The sequence below is a fragment of the Temnothorax americanus genome, unplaced genomic scaffold (genome assembly GCF_048541705.1).
Source record: "Temnothorax americanus isolate GAGA-0224 unplaced genomic scaffold, ASM4854170v1 Scaffold113, whole genome shotgun sequence".
Lineage (NCBI taxonomy): Eukaryota > Metazoa > Arthropoda > Insecta > Hymenoptera > Formicidae > Temnothorax > Temnothorax americanus.
The window spans coordinates 364,336-385,348 of record NW_027509246.1 but is presented as its reverse complement, the minus strand read 5'-3'; the positions used below and the strand labels follow the sequence as shown (position 1 = coordinate 385,348).

General features: G+C 43.0%; 1 protein-coding gene across 1 annotated transcript; it reads left to right on the top strand.

Moving 5' to 3' along the window:
• Positions 1-6,304: 6,304 nt before the first annotated feature.
• Positions 6,305-11,082, top strand: LOC143908737 (uncharacterized). Its single transcript, XM_077426500.1, has 5 exons — positions 6,305-6,376; positions 6,929-7,094; positions 7,366-7,553; positions 7,803-8,900; positions 9,397-11,082. The coding sequence occupies exons 1-5, from the start codon at positions 6,305-6,307 to the stop codon at positions 11,080-11,082; spliced, it is 3,210 nt and encodes a 1,069-aa protein (XP_077282626.1).
• The last annotated feature ends 9,931 nt before the right edge of the window (positions 11,083-21,013 follow it).

The window sequence follows — 21,013 nt, the reverse complement described above, 5'->3', positions numbered from 1 at the left end:
TCTTTACATAATCTAGATGTTACTAATGCTGTAAGACGCGAAAAACATGTTAAGAATTGCCCGTTGCAAAATGTATTGAAAATATTTAACTGGTGGTCGCGACACCAGAAAAATTATAATTTTTTGAAATAAACTATATATGTATATACAAACGTTTTATTTTCTTTTCCCACATACTTTGTAGTATAATATAGATGTTTTAGCTGTTTTTAGCTGTTTTTAGTTGTTTTTAGTTGTTTGATAGCTGTTTAAAAGCTGTTTTTAGTTGTTTAAAAGAAGTTTGATAGCGGTTCAATAGCAGTTATACAGATCGCAGTAATACAGATCGCTGTTATACAGATATCTGTTTTAGTTGTTTGATAGCTGTTCAAGAGCTGTTTGATAGCTGTTTTTAGCTGTTTGATAGCTGTTTTACAGATCAAATAACTGAAAGTCAATGGCGCGATGTTGTTTTCGAAAATTTGTCTCACGGGTGACTTCATCGCACACGTGCAAAACTGCACATCGCAGATTTTTCGGAAGGTGCAATTGTATGGATGCTGAGATGAAATTAGATATGATGAACAAACGATGTGACAATAGTGTGATGTAGAAGGATGAATTTGAAGGTACGCTCAGTAGTCGAGGACTAGAAGTGAGAGTCGGTTGGTGTGCTTGATCGTGCGGTTTATACAACAATTGGTTCGCCATCTTAAGAGCTGTATATCAAAGCCCACCGATATGAGCAAGTACGCAAAACTTTGCAAACCGATACGTAATTCTAAATTCAAGATTGTGAAAATTAGCGAACCGCAGATGAGAAACTGTAGCAGATTGTATAAGAGGAGAGTCGACATAGTGCGATATCTATTCCGTCGCGAGATCGGAATCGCCGATCTCCGATCGCATCAAGATTTTCTCGATCTCCAAATAAATTGGTTCATCCTCGTAAGAGAAACGTTCTCTTTTTATCAAGATGGAAATATATGTGCCTGAAGAAATGGAAGTGTCTGGAGAAATATTTTAAGTGTATATTATCTAAAATTAAGAAACCTATACTGTTAAGAAATTAACAATAAGTGTAACAATAAGTGTAACAAAAAGTGTAACAATAAAAAGACAATCAATGTTGTGTCACACACAGTGCGGAAGGTGACTCAAGAGCCGGGGGTTTTAGGTTGAAATTAAACGGTGGTAAGCAATTTTTCTATTTGTAGTTTTTGTATAATTTCTGAACGAAAACGCGAACGGGGGACGGGAGCGAGAGAAAGACTGCGCGCGCGAGAGAGAACGCAAACAAGGGACGGGAGCGAGAAAGAGAACGCGCGCGAGAGAGAACGCAAACGGGGGACGGGAGCGAGAGAGAGACTGCGCGCGAGAGACTGCGCGAGAGAGAACGCGAACGTGGGACGGGAGCGAGAGAGAACGCGCACGAGAGAGAACGCGAACGAGAAGACGGTCCTTTTCGAGAGGAAGACAAAGAAAAGAAGGAAAAAAAAGAAATAACACGCAACGTCATAATCGAATGGCGCCGCGAAACACCGATAAGCGGCTCTTCCTACGAAGAAAAGTGAAAAGGACCGCGGTGTCACGCTAGTGGCAGGTCATAAATTATAGCCGCCTGCCATAGGCGCTCGTTTATGTAGTGAGACGCCGTAACCGAATGGCGGCTCGCATGTTCTAGAAAGGTGAGATCATTGCGGAGTCAAATGTCTAACTCGCTGTTTTGTTTATATTCGCTGATAAATGTCCAGCAGCCGAACGGCGCCTTTGTAATACCCTCGCGCCGATAAAGTGACGACACCCCCCTTCCCCCGCGGACCACCCTCGGCGGTACCACCTGTCAATACGATATGTTTATTAATATTTAATAAACATGTCCCGACACGCTCGCCGACCCCCCCCCCCGCTACCCCTCACCAACGAGTCGTCTTCCCCCCCTCGCTCTCCCTCGCCAACGAGTCGTCCTCCCCCCCCGCTCCCCCTCGCCATCGAGTCCTTCCCCCGCCCCGCTTCCCCCTCGGAGCTCCCGAGACAAGACTCTTATTGTTTTATCTACTAACGGCTATTGTGGCTTTGACTACTGCAGTCTCAATGATCGTGAATCAGTCAGAAGAAGGATTAGATTACACCCAGTTCGTGAGCTATCTTTGTGACGCTGGAAAAATGTTAGCAGATCTTTTTTACCAACATTCAATAACAAGAAGATCGTTTATTACGCCGTTGCTTAGTAAATCTGTTAAACCCACAGTTGAAACAGCCAAACCAGCCGATAAATGGCTATACGGTCAAAAATTTGCCGAAAAGGTAAAGAATAAACCAAAATTACAAACCAAAGCAATTTTGGGAAACTGGAAAGTCAGGATAAGACAGGTGGGTACATATCAAAATCGTCGAATTTTTCTGAAGTACAGACAGAGAATGCCATCGACCCACGGATCAACCAACAGTCACTTGACTCGCCCGAAAACTCAGTCGACACACCGTCAACCGTCTCGAACGACATCCCGGAAATAGAAGAAGTAAGAATAATAGCAGGAAGATTATCAGGTTTTGTAGATTCTTGGAAAGAAATAACGAAGGACAAATTTGTCATCGAATGCATTAAAGGATATAAAATCCCATTTAATGAGACACCAATTCAAAACGCAATCCCAAGTGAGCCAAGTGGAACTCAAAGGAATCATTAAACATTAAAAATAAAATTAATAAACTACTAAGCAAAGGAGCCATTGAGAAGTATAACGAAAGCGAAAACCAATTTATTTTTTCATACTTTTTAGTTCCGAGGCCTGATGACTCTTACAGATTTATTTTAAACTTGAAGCAGTTGAACAAATTTATCAGACCTCCTTATTTTAAAATGGAAGATTTAAAATCTGCTTGAAATCTAATGTTTAAAGGAGCATATATGAGTTCTATTGACTTGCAGGATGCATATTTTCTAATTCCAGTAGATGAAAGTAGTCGAAAATTCTTGAGATTTAAGTTTGAAGGCGATCTTTATCAGTTCAAATGTCTACTTTTTTTATTATGTTCAAGTTCCTTCGTATTTACGAAAGTTATGAAACCGGTTATAAATATCCTAAGATTGAAAGGTTTTTTATCGGTTATATATCTAGATGACTTATGGCTAATTGGAAAGAATTATCAAATGTGTCAAACTAATGTTAATGAAACAATTAAGTTACTTGAAAATTTAGGTTTTATTATTAATTATAAGAAAAGCTCGTTAATTCCTCAGAAAAAATGTAAATATTTGGGTCTTATATTAAATTCAGATAATTATACTATTGTTTCTCGCGGACATGGGCAATTCGCGCTCCGACAGGTGCGCTGGAAGGATCGTGGGATCGTGATGGGTCGAAATGACGTCTAGCACAATGAATCAAAACGGCTCTTTATTGCACACACACAGTTTCCTTATTGTCACTCAGGATCTCGCAACTCGGTATCTTACGATCGCGGAGCGGAACTGGTCGAACACGGCACGTCGCGGACGCAGCGCACATCTCCACATATCGTCGATCGCAAACGGGAGAAGAGTTCAATAAGCGCGTCACTTGCAGCGCCGGAACAAACTCGTGCTCGACAAGATGGATATAGGCGACGGCGGTTTGCCAGACACAACGCGTGTCGCGGCATCTGACGCGTAGTCACGGGTTGACCCGGCAGACATCGCCCTTTAAGCATTAATGATCGCGCGCGAAGCGAGCATCACTACGGACGGTACATCTAGCGCTCCGTCCACATCGGTGCGATCACGCACAGTCAAACCGGGCGAACTTCGCAAAGCGAGAGTTAGAACAACGAAGGGCTCCGGGCCCTTTCGCACATTTAGCATTTACACTGACGAACGGCCACACGGGGCGCGCCTCGCCCTTGGGCGACGACCGGCCAATATGGCGCACGTTACACGTGGTTAAGACCACGAACAGCCAAACATGGCGAACTTCGCACAGCGAGAGTTAAAACGACAAAGGGCTTCGGCCCCTTCGCACATTTCGCAGTTACAATGACGAACGGCCACACATGGCGCACTTCGCACTAGGTCGACGAACGGCCGAACACGGCGCACTTTGCACGTGGTAAACGAACGGCCGAACACGGCGCACTTCGCACGTGGTAAACGAACGGCCGAGCACGACGCACTTTGCACTTGGACAACGAACGGCCGAACACGGCGCACTTTGCACGGGAAGGTTCTGACGACAAGCGGCCTCGTGGCGCACCTCGTCCGTCGTTTCCTTCGTGGAGGACGGCTCAGCGGCGTATCTCGCTGGCCGCGGTTAGGCTGAAATCCCATGGTGCGGAATGGAAGTGCGGAATAGAAAATGCGTCATAGACACAGCCAATCAGAGCTATGCCGCGTCAACGCATTCTGCAAATGTCTCCCGCCCTATGCACATGGTGCGTCATAGACGAGCAATGACGCATCCGGAATGAAAATAATTAATATAATAAACATTTTATTAAAATAATTCAAACGTTTTTATAAAAAATAATCTTTGTAATAGCAATAATAATTATTAATATAATATTAAATAAAATTTTATATTGAATATAAAAAAGTTACAAAAAAACAATATTTTTAAATTTTTGAACTGCATTGACGCATTTTTGGTCATTTTTCTGCACCATGTGAACATTACGGTCAAAGACTTGCGGAATGCGGAATGCGTGATGCAACCTCGGCACAGTACTGTTGGTCTCGATCATACACGCTATACAGTATTGTTGACGTTTTTTGCTAAAACTGTTGTGTGTGAATACGGAAACCAAAATAATGATGGTTGAAGAGTCTATTAAAGTTTTAATGAATGAGAACTCTAATGCTCCGATTAAATACTAAGGCTATGGCTCTATGATGCAAATCTTTAACGCAACTGCGCTACGAACGCATGCAGGAAAAATCGTAAACACTGCGGCATAGCTCTGATTGGCTGTGTCTATGACGCATTCTCTATTCCGCACTTCCATTCCGCGCCATGGGATTTCAGCCTTGCGCGACCGGCCCAAGATGGCGGACGCTGCACGTGGCTCGTTCCCACGCAAGCCGACAACCGCTCGCCGATCCCGCGCGACCCCGAGAACCTCGCGCGCACGGAAAATCTTGAGGATTGCGAACGGAAATCTTGACGCGAACCGGGAAGTCTCAGCAACGGAGACAGCAGCTCAGACCCACAGGCTGAAATCTGAGCTCGCGCGGACGGACATCTTGACGACACGAAACGGAGATCTTAACGACGCGAGACGGAAATCTTGACGATACGAGACGGAGATCTTGACGACGCGAGACGGAAATATGGACGATATGAGACGGAGATCTTGACGACGCAAGACGGAAATATGGACGATACGAGGTGAGATCGGAGCGAACGCGAGCGGATGTCTCGCTCACGCGAACTCGGGGCCGCTTTCCGCACCTGCTTTTCCTTCACAAGCGAACTCGAGAACCTTCGATAGGCGTTAACTCGCACGCGCTTGCGGCCGTAACTTTTGCGCCGAGGGAAGGAAAGCGTCTGCCGCACCACGAACTTACGTCGAGGGGCCGAGATCAATCGTCGATAGATCCGTGCCGCGGGGCCGAAAGCTCGCGTCGCCGAGCGCGCCACCCGGCGAGGGGGGGGGGGCTCGCGAGTAAAGCTCCCAGAGTCGGAGCGACGAATCACGACTGGGCAGAAACGGCTCACTCAAACCGAAACAACTATAGATAGTAATACGTCAGCTCTTCTCACTTTTCCGCCTATGCGCAGACAGCAGCTAAGCAGCTAGACACCAGTGTGTATTTAGATTTGATATGCACATATATGTACTAAAAGGTATACCGTTCAACATGTATAGAGACAGAATTATATAATGTATAGCAGTTATGCAAGTAGAAATATGTAAAAATGCATATAGTAGTTTTTTTTATAAGTATATGATATGATATTATCCAACATGATACGCATGAACATTTGATAGACATGTTCATGGAGGTTGGCAACGCTGGTGAGTACCATCGCACGTTTCTTTTGTTGCTCCGGTTTTGAGTGAATCTTTTGCTGCCTTCTCCTGCCTTCGGGCCATTTTGATTGCAGGTATAAGCAAGCTCTTTAATTGCTTGATGCGAATGGCATGCGGGTTCTCGCGCTCTTGTCTCCTCGGCGCGGAGCTTTGATAGCAAATTTCTTCCTGTCGATTCTAACTTGGCACGCCGGATCGCGCGTGTATGAGGAGGAGATTTTACGCGCACGCGCCTGTCTTTCGTTCGTCTCTTTGCTGGCGTGTTCGGCCTGAGTGGTTTACACCAACTGGTCTGGTAATTTTCTTGATTGACGGCATGTCGCCACCAACTAAAATGGGAACCAGAGGTGCCAAGGCCAGAGATGACGGGACGTTGGACAGATATATTGTAGACGGAGAAAAGAATAAAGGGAGTGAATTTGAGGAAAGACTTATTAAGACAATGGGAGAGATGAGCAGAGAATTAAGAGGACTAAAGGAGGAAATGGAAAAGATGAAGGAGCAGATGAGGGAGGACAGAAGAGAGAGGGAGGAAGAAGGAAGGAGAGAGAGGGAGGAATGGAAACAATAGAGAGAAGCGCTAAAGAAAAGAATAGCGGACTTGGAATGGACGAATGAGAGAAAAAGAGAATGGAAAGGAATCTTCTATATATATAAAATAGAATGTCTGTATGTATGTATGTATGTGTTAGAAATATATTATCGACCGTCGATCCTACGCGCGCCTCTAGTCGAGAATTTTGGGTACTCGTTTGCTAATTTACGCGCGCTTCGAGGCTTCGAGATCATTCGCTCACTTTCGTTCGTTTGTTACGTTGCGCGGCAACACTCTCGCTGTATTTTACTGAGACGACGTGTGCAATAAAGGACTTCTTTGGACATAAAAGGCATATCACCCTGTTATTCTCTCCGATACGTCACATTTTGGCGACCGTGACAGGACTCTAGTATTCGTGACGTAGAAGTGTCAGACAGAGAACTGGTTATACCATACGGTGGAAAAGCTGAAGAAGACACGTGCAGTCGTGCAGACGTCGTTTACTCGCAATTGGGGACTCCTGAATACAGAATTGGCGAGAGGAACACCGCAATTACAAGAGATACAGGTACGCTTTGCGTTAGTAAGAGAAAAAGCAAACGAACTTGAGGAACTTAACCAAAAAGTTTTCGAGGTTATGATTAACGACGACGCGAGTGATGAGCTGCTTATGAGTGAGACTGAGGCATCCGACGAATACCGAGTAAAGTATCAACAAGCCAAGGTTGCAGTAAACAATATAGTAGACCCTACGCAACCGGCGGTTCCGGCACAGAATATCGTTTAGGCAGGGCAGGCTAATAGAGATAACGCACGCACCTTTAAATTGCCTAAAATAGAACTGCCGAAATTTAGTGGAGAGCTTAAAAACTGGCTGCAATTTTGGAGCCTATTCAAAAACATCCATGAAGATTCGTCGATCACCAAGAAAGATAAATTTCAATATTTAATACAGGCAATGGTGAAAGACTCGCGAGCATATGAATTGGTTAATAGTTTCCCACCGACAGCGATAAATTATGATAAGGTAATTACGAGCCTGAAAAATCGATTTGGTAGAGAAGATTTACTTGTAGAAGTTTATATACGTGAAATGCTTAAATTAGTACTAAGTAAAACACAAGCAAATACTAATACGTCTTTATCGAGAGTTTATGATAGACTCGAGACTCAGTTGCGAGCTTTGGAATCGTTAGGAGTCACAACGGAGATGTGTGCGGCGATGCTCTACCCGCTAGTGGAATCATTACTTCCGGAAGATCTTCTACGCATATAGGAAAGGAATCCCAAGGCTATTAACGCAACCACATCAAAACAACGTCTCGAAGAATTAATGCTTTTCCTTCAAGCCGAAGTGTTAAGCAAGGAAAGAATAGCCATGGCGGTAAGCGGATTCGGCCTGAATGAGGAACAAGCTGCAAATTCTGACAAATCAAAGAAGAAAGGGAAGGCTGAGTCTAAAGCGATACCTACCGCTGCCGGAGTTCTTTCGACGAAGGAAGACAAGCATGTCTGCATCTTCTGCGGACAAAATCACGAGAGCGCTTCGTGTGGAAAGGCGAAGAAAATGTCTTACGAAGAAAGACAGAAGATTGTGAAAGAGAAAAGTGCCTGTTTTTATTGTTTAAAAACAGGGCACAGTTTTAAATTCTGTCGATACAAGGAAAAATGCGCATGGTGCGGCAAGAAACATGTATTGCTCATGTGTCGCAATATGACAACGAGTGCGACCTCGGAAAGTCACCCAGGAGAACTTGTCAAGACGCAGGAGCAAGCCAATTTCGCGAACATTTCACTCGATTGTGAGACAGGATCACATAAATCATACGTACTCGATTCTCACGCTGAAGAATTGGGATTTGAGATTGTAGGTGAACAAGAGATTGTACACATGTTATTCGGCAGCTCGAAGACGAAACCACAGTCACATAAGGGATACCGCATCCATATACAAAGTTTGGACGGCTCATTTTCTTGTAATTTCGTGGCATTAAATCATCGTATAATTTGTCAAAGCGTCCTTTCTGTAGGCGAAGGACCATGGTTGCAAGAGCTACAAGAACAAGGGATAAAGCTTACTGATGTTGATGCGAAGAATGAACCTATCGCCTTATTAGATGGAGCGGATGTCGTAGGTAGACTTTTGACGGGCAGACGAAGAGAACTGAAATGCGGACCTGTAGCTATGGAAACATTACTTGGTTGGACTTTGATGGGAAAAACGAGCATCCAATCGAAGCGAGAAAAAGATACAGCTCTCATGATTATATCCATGTTCAATCAGGAGGCCAATATAGCAGATTTATGGAGACTGGATACACTCGGCATTACCGATCTTGCGTTGAAGAAAACAAAGGATGAGCATCAAGCAGACGTAAAAAAAAACTTTTTGCAAACAATCAAGTTGGATATTGATGATTGATATGAGGTTCTACTGCCATGGAAGGAAGGTCATTAATTGACAACAGGGAGGCTGCTGAACGTCGGCTTGAATCTACCACGAAGAAACTCAAGAGTCAAGGTTATTATATAGCTATCAAGAAGTATTCGATGAATGGCTAGCAGAAGGCATCATTGAAAGGGTTCCTGAGGAAGAAGTAATAAAAAAAAGTTATTACTTACTTCATAGACATGTGGTTAAGGAAAACAGCACCACAAAGATAAGGCCGGTATTTGACGCTTCAGCTACTGGGAAGAATGGAGTGTCGCTTAATCAATGTTTGGAAACAGGCCCTAACTTAATTGAGCAAATACCAAGTACATTGCTACGTTTTAGACAAGGAAAAATTGGAGGAATCTTAGATGTCCGCAAGGCTTTTTTGCAGATAAGTATCTTGAAAGAAGATAGAGATGTACTGCGATTTCTCTAGTGGAAGAAGAACTGCTCTAAAGAGATAGACGTGTTCAGACATAAAAGAGTAGTCTTCGGGGTGTCAAGCAGTCCCTTTTTATTGGCAGGGACTATAGAGTACCACTTAGAGCAACTACTACAAGAGGTCGAAACGGAAGAAGAAAAGATGATTATATTACAGTTGTTAAAGTCATTCTACGTGGACAACTGTGTAACCAGCGTTAATTCGGAGGCCGAAGTATGTCGATTCGAAGATGTGGCAAAGAAAGTTATGGCTAAGGGTAAATTTGACTTACGATGCTGGGAATATACCGGACAAGCTGAACCAGAGATGACGACCTCAGTTCTCGGTCTACTGTGGAACAAAGTAGACGATACCCTAGGGTTGGCTCCGTCGTTACTGAAACCGCGTACAACATCACAGGTCACGAAGAGAACTATAATGTCGGCAGCTCAGCGAGTATTTGATCCTATTGGCGTAGCATCCCCCGTGTTTTTAAAGGCTAAGCTATTGTTACAGAGACTTTGGAAGATCCAACTTAGTTGGGACACGGAAGTACCGGAGGACGTAAAGAGCGAATTCGACGAGTGGCAGCAGCAATTTCATTGGCTAAGAGAATTACGCATTCCACGTCGGGTTCTTCGAGGAAATGAAGAGTCTAGAAACTTAACTTTCCACGTATTTGTGGACGCGAGTCAAGATGCATACGCAGCCGTCTTATTCGCACGATCAGAAGAATCCGGAAACGTTTATGTACAGCTCATCGAGGCTAAATCTAGAGTAGCACCAGTAGACAAATTAACAATTGCTAGATTGGAATTGCTTGCTGCCTTAATTGGAGTTCGGTTATGGTTCTCGAAGAAGAATGCTTTGGACTGCGAAGGAGATGTCTTCTTTTGGTCAGATTCCACTACAGTCTTGGCATGGATACAACGAAATAAACCATGGAACATCTTCGTAGCCAATCGAGTAAAGAAAATACGCAGGTTGACGGATCCCAGTCAGTGGCATCATGTGCCTGGGATTATGAATCCTGCTGATTTACCTTCGCGAGGATGCAAAACTAAACAATTGATAGAATCGCGATGGTGGGAGGGCCCGGCTTGGCTGAAGCTATCCAGAGAACATTGGCCTTCAAGCGAATACGACATAAATGAGGAGGAGGTTGACAGCGAAACGAAGAGATTAGTACGTCGAAGTAAAGAAGAGATCTCGTCGGACAACATACTGGTGAACAACGCGTGCTTACCCGAAAAAGGTTGGTACATATGGGAGCAGTCCAAGTATCTGAAAATAGTAAAAGTTATGGCTTGGATTACTCGCTTCATTTCCAATTGTCGAGTCTCACGAACTTTAAGATATTCAAATGAGCTGACCGCCAAAGAGTTTGCTGCTGCTGAGCTTGCAGTTTTAAAGTTAAGTCAGCAAGAATCATTTGAAGGTATAGAGGAGTCAAGATTAAGCACCTTAAACGTGTACGAAGATGAGAGTGGGTTGATACGACTAAAATCACCTGTAGTCAACCGCGAAGATACACAAGATTTTCGACATCCAATAATACTGGATCCGAAGCATCCGTTGGTGAAGAAATTAATCGAGTGCAGACATCAACAGCTCCAGCACGCAGGAACTCAGATCACAATGAGCGATTTACGGGAGGTTCTGGATACTTGCTTGCAGAAAGGCTGTACGAGGTGTAATTGATGGCTGCTTGATATGTAAGAGATATAGAGTTCGCAAGATGGATGCAGTTCCAGGCAATTTACCGAATGAACGCGTGAAAGACGCCAACGTTTTTGAAGTCACAGGAATGGACTATATAGGACCACTGTTTTTGAGAAAGTCCCAGAAAGCGTGGGTTTGCTTATTTACCTGTGCTGTCTATCGGACAGTTCATCTGGAGCTTACCACGTCTCTTTCTACAGAAGCCTTTTTACAAATCCTACGTAGATTCATCGCAAGAAGAGGAAGACCTTCAATAGTCTACACGGACAATGGGACGAATTTTGTCGGGGCTCGTAATTTGCTCCGCAAAATTGACTGGAGTAAAATACAACAGTTCAGCTCGGTGCAAAGAATAGATTAGCGTTTAAATCCTCCTACGGTTGCCTGGTGGGGCGGATGGTGGGAGCGCTTAGTAAAAATAGTAAAAGATCTCCTCAAGAAGACCTTAAGAAAGGCTTGTTTATCATATGAAGAGATGAGTACAATTCTATGCGACTGTGAGGCCATTGTCAATTTGCGCCCATTAACGTATTTAGCAGAAGACCCAACACAACTCAGACCTCTGACACCGATGATGTTCCTGCAAGAAAATTATCGGAGTGAAGTACCAGATTTAGACAAGCTGGATATCAATTTAAACAGAAGAATGCGTTATCGTCAGAGTTTACGAGAAAATTTAAGGAGGCGCTTTCGCTCAGAATATTTGGGGCAATTGTCTCAACGCAGAACCAAGAAAAATTATTCCACAGTCAAAGAGGGAGATATCGTGCTACTAGAACAGGATAATCTGAAGCGGTTGGATTGGCTGTTAGCTCGAGTGATAAAAGTATTCCCTGGCCGAGATGGTGTTGTAAAGGTGGTTAAAATAAAGACTGCCACTGGCGAGCTTGTGCGACCTGTCCAGAGGCTCTACCCGTTGGAGATGATAACGGAGGCAACATCAGGGCATGTTGTCGATGCAGCCGACCAGGACCAGACTGAGGAGGAAGACAAGGGACTTACTTCCCCCGAGATTCCGAAGGATGTCCGGACTAGGAGCGGCCGACTCGTAAAAACCCCAGATAGATTAGGATTTTAAATAAGTCGTTTTATTTTCGACCCAACTGGCCAATTGAAACTAAATTGCACAACGTTTCGACCGAATTCCGGTCCTTATCAAGTGCTTTAGGTTACACCGATCCGCATAACAAATTTACTTGCATCGTTGACGTGGTGTCCTGACAACGTCAAGACAAACGCAAAACTAAACAAAAAATAAATTGGATTTTAATTTCTTTCATTTTGTGATACGTTTATTTTGAAGTTTTTATTTCAAGGTCTTGCCATAGTCAAAGATAAATAATTTTCTTTTCTGTACAAGTGTAGCTTTTCATTTGTTTGACTTATTGAGTTGTATCGTATATAACCCTCTCACAACTTAAGGTGGGAGGATGTTAGAAATATATTATCGACCGTCGATCCTACGCGCGCCTCTAGTCGAGAATTTTGGGTACTCGCTTGCTAATTTACGCGCGCTTCGAGGCTTTGAGATCATTCGCTCACTTTCGTTCGTTCGTTACGTTGCGCGGCAACACTCTCACTGTATTTTACTGAGACGACGTGTGCAATAAAGGACTTCTTTGAACATAAAAGGCATATCACCCTGTTATTCTCTCCGATACGTCACAGTATGTATTGTCACGACTTTTTCACTCCCGGACCGCTCCGGGACGTGTTCCGGATCAAAAGGAGTAAGGAGAGCGGGATGACAGGCCTCTCCGACGATTCCCTCGCACCTCCGACACTTCGCGAAACGAATTTACCGTTGGGCGCCAGACGCGTCAATGCGCGTCCGCGAAATCGCAAAAGAAAACCAAAACGAGACGTAAACGAAACGTGCGGATGTGCGGGGGATCGGCTAGTTCGACCTATGGGCAGGGGCGGGGAAAATGAAAGGCGGCGCGATATTCGGCGGGGTGACACGCCATAAATAAGGCCACAAGCTCAAGCAATTAACAATTCAAAATAACATTTATTTTTTGGTAATTTGCGCGTGAAACAATAAAGGCCAATTCGGCTTCGGTCAATCAGACCAATCATATAATCGATCACGCGAACGTCAGAAATGAAACAAAAAAGAAATAATGATAACGCGGACGCTAGAATGAACGAAGTACTACGTTATCGTATAGTAAACGCGCCGAAGACGCTGCGATTAGATCAGAGAAATACAGTAGGACGAAACTTACGATTGACATGGAACATCAAGAAACGCGAAATAATCGTAGAAACAGAAACTATGATCCCGCAGAAAAGATCGCGAGGGGACGGTACGTCACGGAGCGCGTGAACGCCACATATAGAGCCGCACGAGAATTCTGTCGCCAATTATCTTAAGCTTAACGCAAGTCATTCGGGGAAATACAATACGGCCTTCAGTGAGTTTTGAATGCAAAAAATGAGACGCCGAGGTACTCGGGATAACGCGAAATATGGGAATGAACGCGAGGAAAATTACGTAATTTCCGCGAGCCATAATGGCACGCAATTATGAAGGCAATGAGCCTATCGCGAGAATGGAGTAACTCACGCAAATACGTTCTCCAGCCAGCACGACTAGTTCTTACACGCAATTACCGAAACAACGCATCCAAACATAACTATCCTAACACGAATAATCTCCTAAGGCAATCAGCCCACATACGGCCGATTAACGCGATTGATGTGCCGACGCATACGACCTTCCGCAAGAGCAATGTTTGGTAATTTGATACGCCGGGAACACGGGAGGCGCGAGGCACAATCACGAGCGCGGACATTACGCGAAACGGACTCGCAGTAACGGATTTCGCACGAATCTATCGCGATCTCCAGAGGCTCGCAATCGCGTCTTTATCTCAATTCCGCGGCCACAATACCATCCCGAGGCCCTTCGCTCTCGCTGTCGATCGCCATTCGATACGCGGTCTCAAGGGACCGTACGCGCGGCGATGTTATAACGTTTTTCCCGGACGAGAGCGTGCACCGGAGGGCGGCGTTTACATCTCGATATTAAGTACTGCGGGCAACCTCACCGATGTGATGTCTCCTCGTAGGGCTCCTCGCCGTCACCTCGTACGAAGATCGTCGCAGCGTAACAGATTCTCCCGACTCGCGCGGTATCGTAACGCAGAATCGTCGCAAGGGGATTCTTCGGGGGCGCGCAACGGTCCCTCGGCGGCGTAGCGATTCCTCCAATTTGTCACTGGGCAGCGGACTGGACTTTGTTCTGGCCGGTGTGCTTCCGATTTGACCTCGGGGCGGTGGCCAGCCACCCCGCGGGCCGGTATTGCGTGGAGGTAATTGGCTGAGGCCGGGTTTTTCCCCGGTACCTGGGGCCCCGCTATCGACGGCCTCGTCCATCGCCGCCTCATTCGCCGCACGCCTGCCGCGTTGCTCTCGCCGCCCGTGATCCATGTAGCTTCCGCTTTCGCCACCCCTCCTCGGTCCTTGGTCCTCCCGGACCCCTCTCGTTATCGGTACTCCCTCGAAGACTCGCCGTGGTGTGGGTGAGGCGCCGCGCGCATTTTAATTACACATGAAAATAAAATAATAGTCAAAACGCGGAAATGATATCAATTTTTGGCCTCTGGAGATCTCGTCGTCGCCTCTCTGGCTCGTCCCTGGGCGCCAATTTTCGCGCCTTGTGACGGCGGCGGGGCGCTGCCACGAAGCGGCGGGCCGCAACGTCACAGTATGTATGTTCTTTATACATCGCTGTTAAACTATTCAACCGAATTTTTACCAAAAGTAAATAAAATAGGGGTAGAATTTTCCGGGGAGTGTTATAGAGTGTATAGTTTTTCGTTACCGATCTTTTTGGGAATTGGTATTAGAAATTTTTTCATTTTTTCGGGAAATAATTGACCGAATTTTAAAGAATTGTATATGAAACAAGGGTAGAATTTTCCGGAGAGTGTCGTAAAATATATAATTTTTTGTTATTGATTTTTTGGGAAACCGGTATAAAAAATTTTTCAAATTTTTTGGGAAATAATTGACCGATAAAAGTATAAAATAGGAGTAGAATTTTTTGGATAAAGTATAGTTTTTTGTTATCTATCTTTTTGGGAATCGGTATCCGAAATCTTTTCAATTTTTCGGGAAATAATTGACCGAATTTTAAAGAATTTGTATATAAAACGTTGTCTTCCGCAAATACCACATACTTACAATATTTTTTGTAATGCCTGTTGTGAAAATTCGATTTGAGATTAAAATTAAATTCAAATAAGAAATAGTATTCAGTGAATATACCGTTACGAATTGACGTTTTGTCTCGCATGAATTTCGTTTAAGTTTGTTACAAAGCTGAAACTTCAAGTCAAACGAACATAACGCGAGCAGTATTGAAATTGCAAATATAATCAGTTTTAAAATGTGAGTCAGTGATATTAATTGCAAATATTAATTGTAATGGTTCTAAATTGTGAACCTGTGTGTGTTAATGATTTTTGTGAGTACGGAAGAGTCGGGAAGAGCGGTGATTGGGAACGTGAGGGAAAGCACGCGAGCGAGCAACGCACGTAATATTTTGAAATAGATAAGTAAAACGTTGTTTTCCGTAAATAACATATACTTACAATATTTTTTGTAATGCCTGTTGCGAAAGTTCGATTGAACGTGAAGGAAAGTACGTGAGCGAGCAACGCAATATTTGGAAATAGAGAAATAGATAAGTAAAACGTTGTCTTTCATAAATAACACATACTTACAATATTTTTGTAATGCCTGTTGCGAAAGTTCGATTGAACGTGAGGGAAAGCACGCAAGCAAGCAACGTAATATTTTGAAATAGATAAGTAATTATAATTTTTTAGGGAACGATTTTTCTTCTAAATTTGAATTATCAACTTTATCTCTCTCTTAAAGGATTATATCTTATAAAATAAAATCTTTAAAAAATAATTTTAGAATGCCTCCAAAAAAGAGAGAATCTATTGGACAAATCAGTTTAAAATCTAAGAAAATTAAATTATTAAGAAAAGCAGAGACGACTCAACAGCGTAAAACCCGACTTAAGAAAAATCGAAAAAGAAATGCCGAGTCGAGGGCATCGGAAACGACTCAACAGCGTGAAGTCCGACTTGAGGAAAATCGAAAAAGAAATGCCGAGTCGAGGGCATCGGAAACGACTCAACAGCGTGAAGTCCGACTTGAGGAAAATCGAAAAAGAAATGCCGAGTCGAGGGCAGTAGAGACGACTCAACAGCTTGAAGCCCGACTTGAGAAAAATCGAAAAAAAATGCCGAGTCGAGGGCAGCGGAGACGACTCAACAGCTTGAAGCCCGACTTGAAGAAAATCGAAAAAAAAATGCCGAGTCGAGGGCAGCGGAGACGACACAACAGCTTGAAGCCCGACTTAAAAAAAATCGAAAAAGAAATGCCGAGACGAGGGCAGAGGAGACGACTCAACAGCGTGAAATTCGAGTAGAAAAAGATCGATTACAACATGTTCAATCAAGAAAATTATTTATGCAGTCTGATTTGAAATTAGAGGCATTTATAGTTATGATCCAAATTACGAATATCAATTTCATCCAAGAGTAATAATTGGAAAAATGGATGTGATATGTGATTATTGTCAAGCAAAAAAGTTTAAAACTGAAGCATCTGGAATGTGTTGTTCAAATGGAAAAGTTAACTTACCGCTTGTAAATCAGCCACCCGACACACTTTTTATGTTTATGTCAGGAATTACGTCAGAATCAAAACATTTCTTACAAAACATAAGGAGATATAATTCATGCTTTCAGATGACATCTTTCGGAGCAACTGTAACAGTTGGAGAAACTGGCTTTATGCCTACATTTAAAGTGCAAGGCCAAATTTATCACAGAGCAGGATCAATACTTCCTTATCCTAATCAGAATCCGAAGTTTTTACAAATTTATTTTATGGGTGATGAACAAGTTGAAGTCGATCAACGCTGTGAAAACATTACAGGAATAAGGCAAAACATTGTTTTAATAATGCAGAGATTATTGCATCAAAATAATAATTTAATAAAGATATTTAAAACGGCATTGGACAGAATGCCTACGGATGAATACAAAGTTATAATACGAGCAGACAAGAGACCAGTTGGTGAACATGAACGTCGTTTCAATGCTCCAACTATTAATGAAGTGGCAGTTGTAATAGTTGGAAATGAATATGATAGGCGAGATATAATTATTCATAAAAAGAGCGAAATTTTACAACGTATTTCAGAAACACATAGATCATATATGATGCTCTTCAGTATCCATTAATATTTTGGCAAGGTGAAGATGGATATCACTTAAATATAATGCAAATTGACCCTAGCACTGGTAGAACTACAAATAAAAGAGTAAGTGCTAAGGATTTTTATGCATATCGAATAATGATAAGACCTGGTTTAGCAAACCATATTTTAGAATGTCGCCAGTTTTTTCATCAATTTATTGTTGATATGTATGCCAAAATTGAGAATGAACATCTTCTTTATATTCGGTTAAATCAAAAGAAACTTCGAGTGGATAATTATATTCATTTACGTGATGCTGTCGTAAATGATGGAAATGTTGCAGACATTGGACAAATTGTTATATTACCGGCTACATTTACAGGAAGTCCAAGACATATGCATGAATATGCTCAAGATGCAATGACATATGTTGGAACATATGGGCGTCCTGATCTTTTTATTACATTTACATGTAATTCAGCTTGGTCTGAAATTAAAGAAGAGCTTGTGAATGGTCAAGCATCAACTAATCGGCATCATTTAACAGCAAGAGTTTTTAAGCAAAAATTAACAAAATTAATGTATTTAATAACTAAAAATGAAATTTATGGGGAAATTCGCTGTTGGATGTACTCAAACGAGTGGCAAAAAAGAGGCTTTCCACATGCTCATATCTTAATATGGCTTAAAGACAAAATTCGTTCAAATCAAATTGATAGCGTTATTTCGGCGGAGCTTCCGAATCCAGAGAAAGATCCTATACTTTTTGAAATTATTACTAAGAATATGATTCATGGACCGTGTGGACCACTGAATCGTAATTCTCCTTGCATGAAGGAAGGACAATGTACAAAAAAGTACCCTTGCGAACTGAAACAGGAAACTCAAACTGGAAATGATGGCTACCGTCTTTATAGAAGACGAAAACCAGGAGAAGGAGGATACTCTGCGGTTATCAAATTTAAGAGAAACAACCAGTATAGACAAATTGAGGCAGATAACAGATGGGTTGTACCTTATACTCCTTTGCTTTCAAAAATATTTCAAGCCCATATCAACGTTGAATACTGTAATTCAGTAAAGTCCATTAAATACATTTGTAAATATGTTAATAAGGGCAGTGATATGGCAATTTTTGGATTTGCAAAAAATAAAACGACAATAGATGAAATTACACAATATCAGATGGGGAGGTATATCAGCAGTAATGAAGCAGTTTGGCGTATTCTGAATTTTTCAATTCACGATCGTTATCCAACTGTTGTCCATTTAAGTGTTCATCTAGAAAATGGACAACGAGTTTATTTTACGGAAAATAACGCTAAAGAAAGATCAATGCAACCACCAAAGACAACATTGACAGGTTTCTTTCTTTTGTGTCAACAAGATTTTTTTGCGAGAACATTGTTATATTCAGAAGTACCAAAATATTATACTTGGAATACATGTAAAAAAATGTTCTGCAAGAGGAAACAAGGTGCGCGAGTACCAGGATATAATGTGTATGCAACAAAAGCTCTAAGACGTGTGTATACGATTCACCCAAATAATGTTAAATGCTATTATCTGAGATTGTTGTTTCACACAATCAGAGGACCGACTTCTTTTATATCATTGAAAACTGTTAACGAAAAAGTATATCAAACATATAGAGAAGCGTGTCAAAAGCATGGTTTACTTGAGAATGATAAACATTGGGAAACAACATTGTTTGAAGCTTCTCTCACATGCTTTCCAGGTCAACTACGAAATCTTTTTGCAATTATAATAACAACTTGCGGGCCCTCAAATCCAAATAGTCTGTGGGAGACATATAAAGAAAGTGTTTGGCGCACCGCCGTGTATCATAGTGTAAATAGTAGTTAATTATAGGATTGATTTCGTGTTGTCGTTTCACATTGTTAATTGTACGGTTCTTGTATTGATTAGTTATACCGGGTTAAATTATCGCGCCTATTAGCGAAACGTCGGTGGATCGCGATTAGTACACTTGTCGATATTCGCGCGACTCACCCGACTCGTGCTGCCCGCCCACGGGTGGCATCCCTAATTATGAGAAGAATTCGGTACTCGCTCGCGCCGTACTTCGCAGGTGCGCGAGCCGGAGAACGCCGAAGAGAGGCACTCATCAGTCGAACGTCGTGAAGCTCACACGTTACCGTTTTGCATGTGCAAACTTGGAGTGCTCGGTCGCCCATCGCAGACCACGAAGGCCTAATCGCTTGATATCCTGCCTATCTGTGCCTGCTTACTATACCTGCCTGTCCGTGCCCGCTTGCTATACCGGACTGTTGCATGCTTTCGCCTTGCACGCCAGAGATCTCGCCAACGGGAGGACGACGTCGACACCCAGGAGGCGCCGGGCAACGACACGGTGAGTCGCCTCGCATTTTTTTGATATTCGCTTGCTTGCTTCGCTTTATTCACTTTCGCGAGGGCACGGGCCCTCTGGTCCTTCAAGAAATTTTGTTGACTAATCGCAAATCCGGGGAGCGCCTCATACCCCCCCCCCCCGTGCATTGGTCCTTCGAGCCGGATTCGCGCGCTAAAGTAATAACGCCGACCTTTCGCTCGTGGATAGCATTTCTTAGTAGTTTTGATCGCGATTGCATTACAATTAATCAGTCGCGTATTCTACACCCGCCGCGATATCTCTCGGCCGCAACATTGCTTCGCGACGAGAATACGCGCGGGAAACTTGTCGTTTGATCGCTTTGTGGTTAATCGCTTTTGTCATTCGTTATTGAATATTGTCGTTAACCGAAATATTCAACATTGGAATATTCTCGGTTAAGCCATACGTTTTCATCTCGCTGTCGGCGGCTCGGGCGCTCGGTCACGTGCCGGCCGCGTGCACATCGTGTTCTTCTATATAGACGCGCGCGTGATAATAACACGCGATACTTGTTCGTTGCTACCGGGTGTGTTTTTGATACAATTCGAAAATACACGCGTACATACACACTTTCTCGATCGTTAGAACGCTTGCGAATATTTGCCATCGATCGACAACACTGTTTGGCGGCACTGGTCCCCGGGATAAAATATATCAGCACTCATATGATATTTCAATTAGTCATTGGAGATTGTGATTGTAATTGAGCCAAATAAATTAATGCTTGTGTCGTGGAGTGCTCGCGTGGTATACCGCTCATGTCGTATGCTCATGTCGTATATTCCGCTTATGTAGTAAAACCGCGCGCAACGCGTATTACTGAGGCTCGATCAGATAAGTACCTGAGTGCAATTTCTTCGTCGTAACCGGGTACCTGTGCCAATTTAATTGATAATTTTGATTTTGTTGATTATTGATTACTGATTGATGATTTATTATTGGTCTAACTATTATATTATTTTGTATTCTTTGCAACCATCTTCCTCGTTAATTATCCTACTTGATCCCCCTCTACCGCCAGTGCTCGCACCCTATTATTTTGCATCAACCTACCGTCGTTTTGAAATTGTACGAATCGTTATTATAGCCTCTCGAAAATATCCGTCGTGCCTTTGAACAGAAATTCGAGCCGAGCCGACTCGTCATCATTACAAGGAGATAGTTGTTTTGTTTTGCGAACATTTCGGAACTTGAAGACCGTTAGCTTCCGGCATTGTTGATATTCTCACATCGAAATGAGCTGCTATCGTCATCTTGGTTGACCTAGTGATTGTATTCCGGGCATC

Excerpts from the sequence above, each read along its gene's own strand:
- LOC143908737 (XM_077426500.1), top strand. The coding sequence starts at position 6,305 with ATGTCGCCACCAACTAAAATGGGAACCAGAGGTGCCAAGGCCAGAGAT. Across the intron at positions 7,095-7,365 it reads CGCAATTACAAGAGATACAG|AACTGCCGAAATTTAGTGGA; the intron begins GTACGCTTTGCG and ends TGCCTAAAATAG. Across the intron at positions 7,554-7,802 it reads CAGCGATAAATTATGATAAG|GAAAGGAATCCCAAGGCTAT; the intron begins GTAATTACGAGC and ends CTACGCATATAG.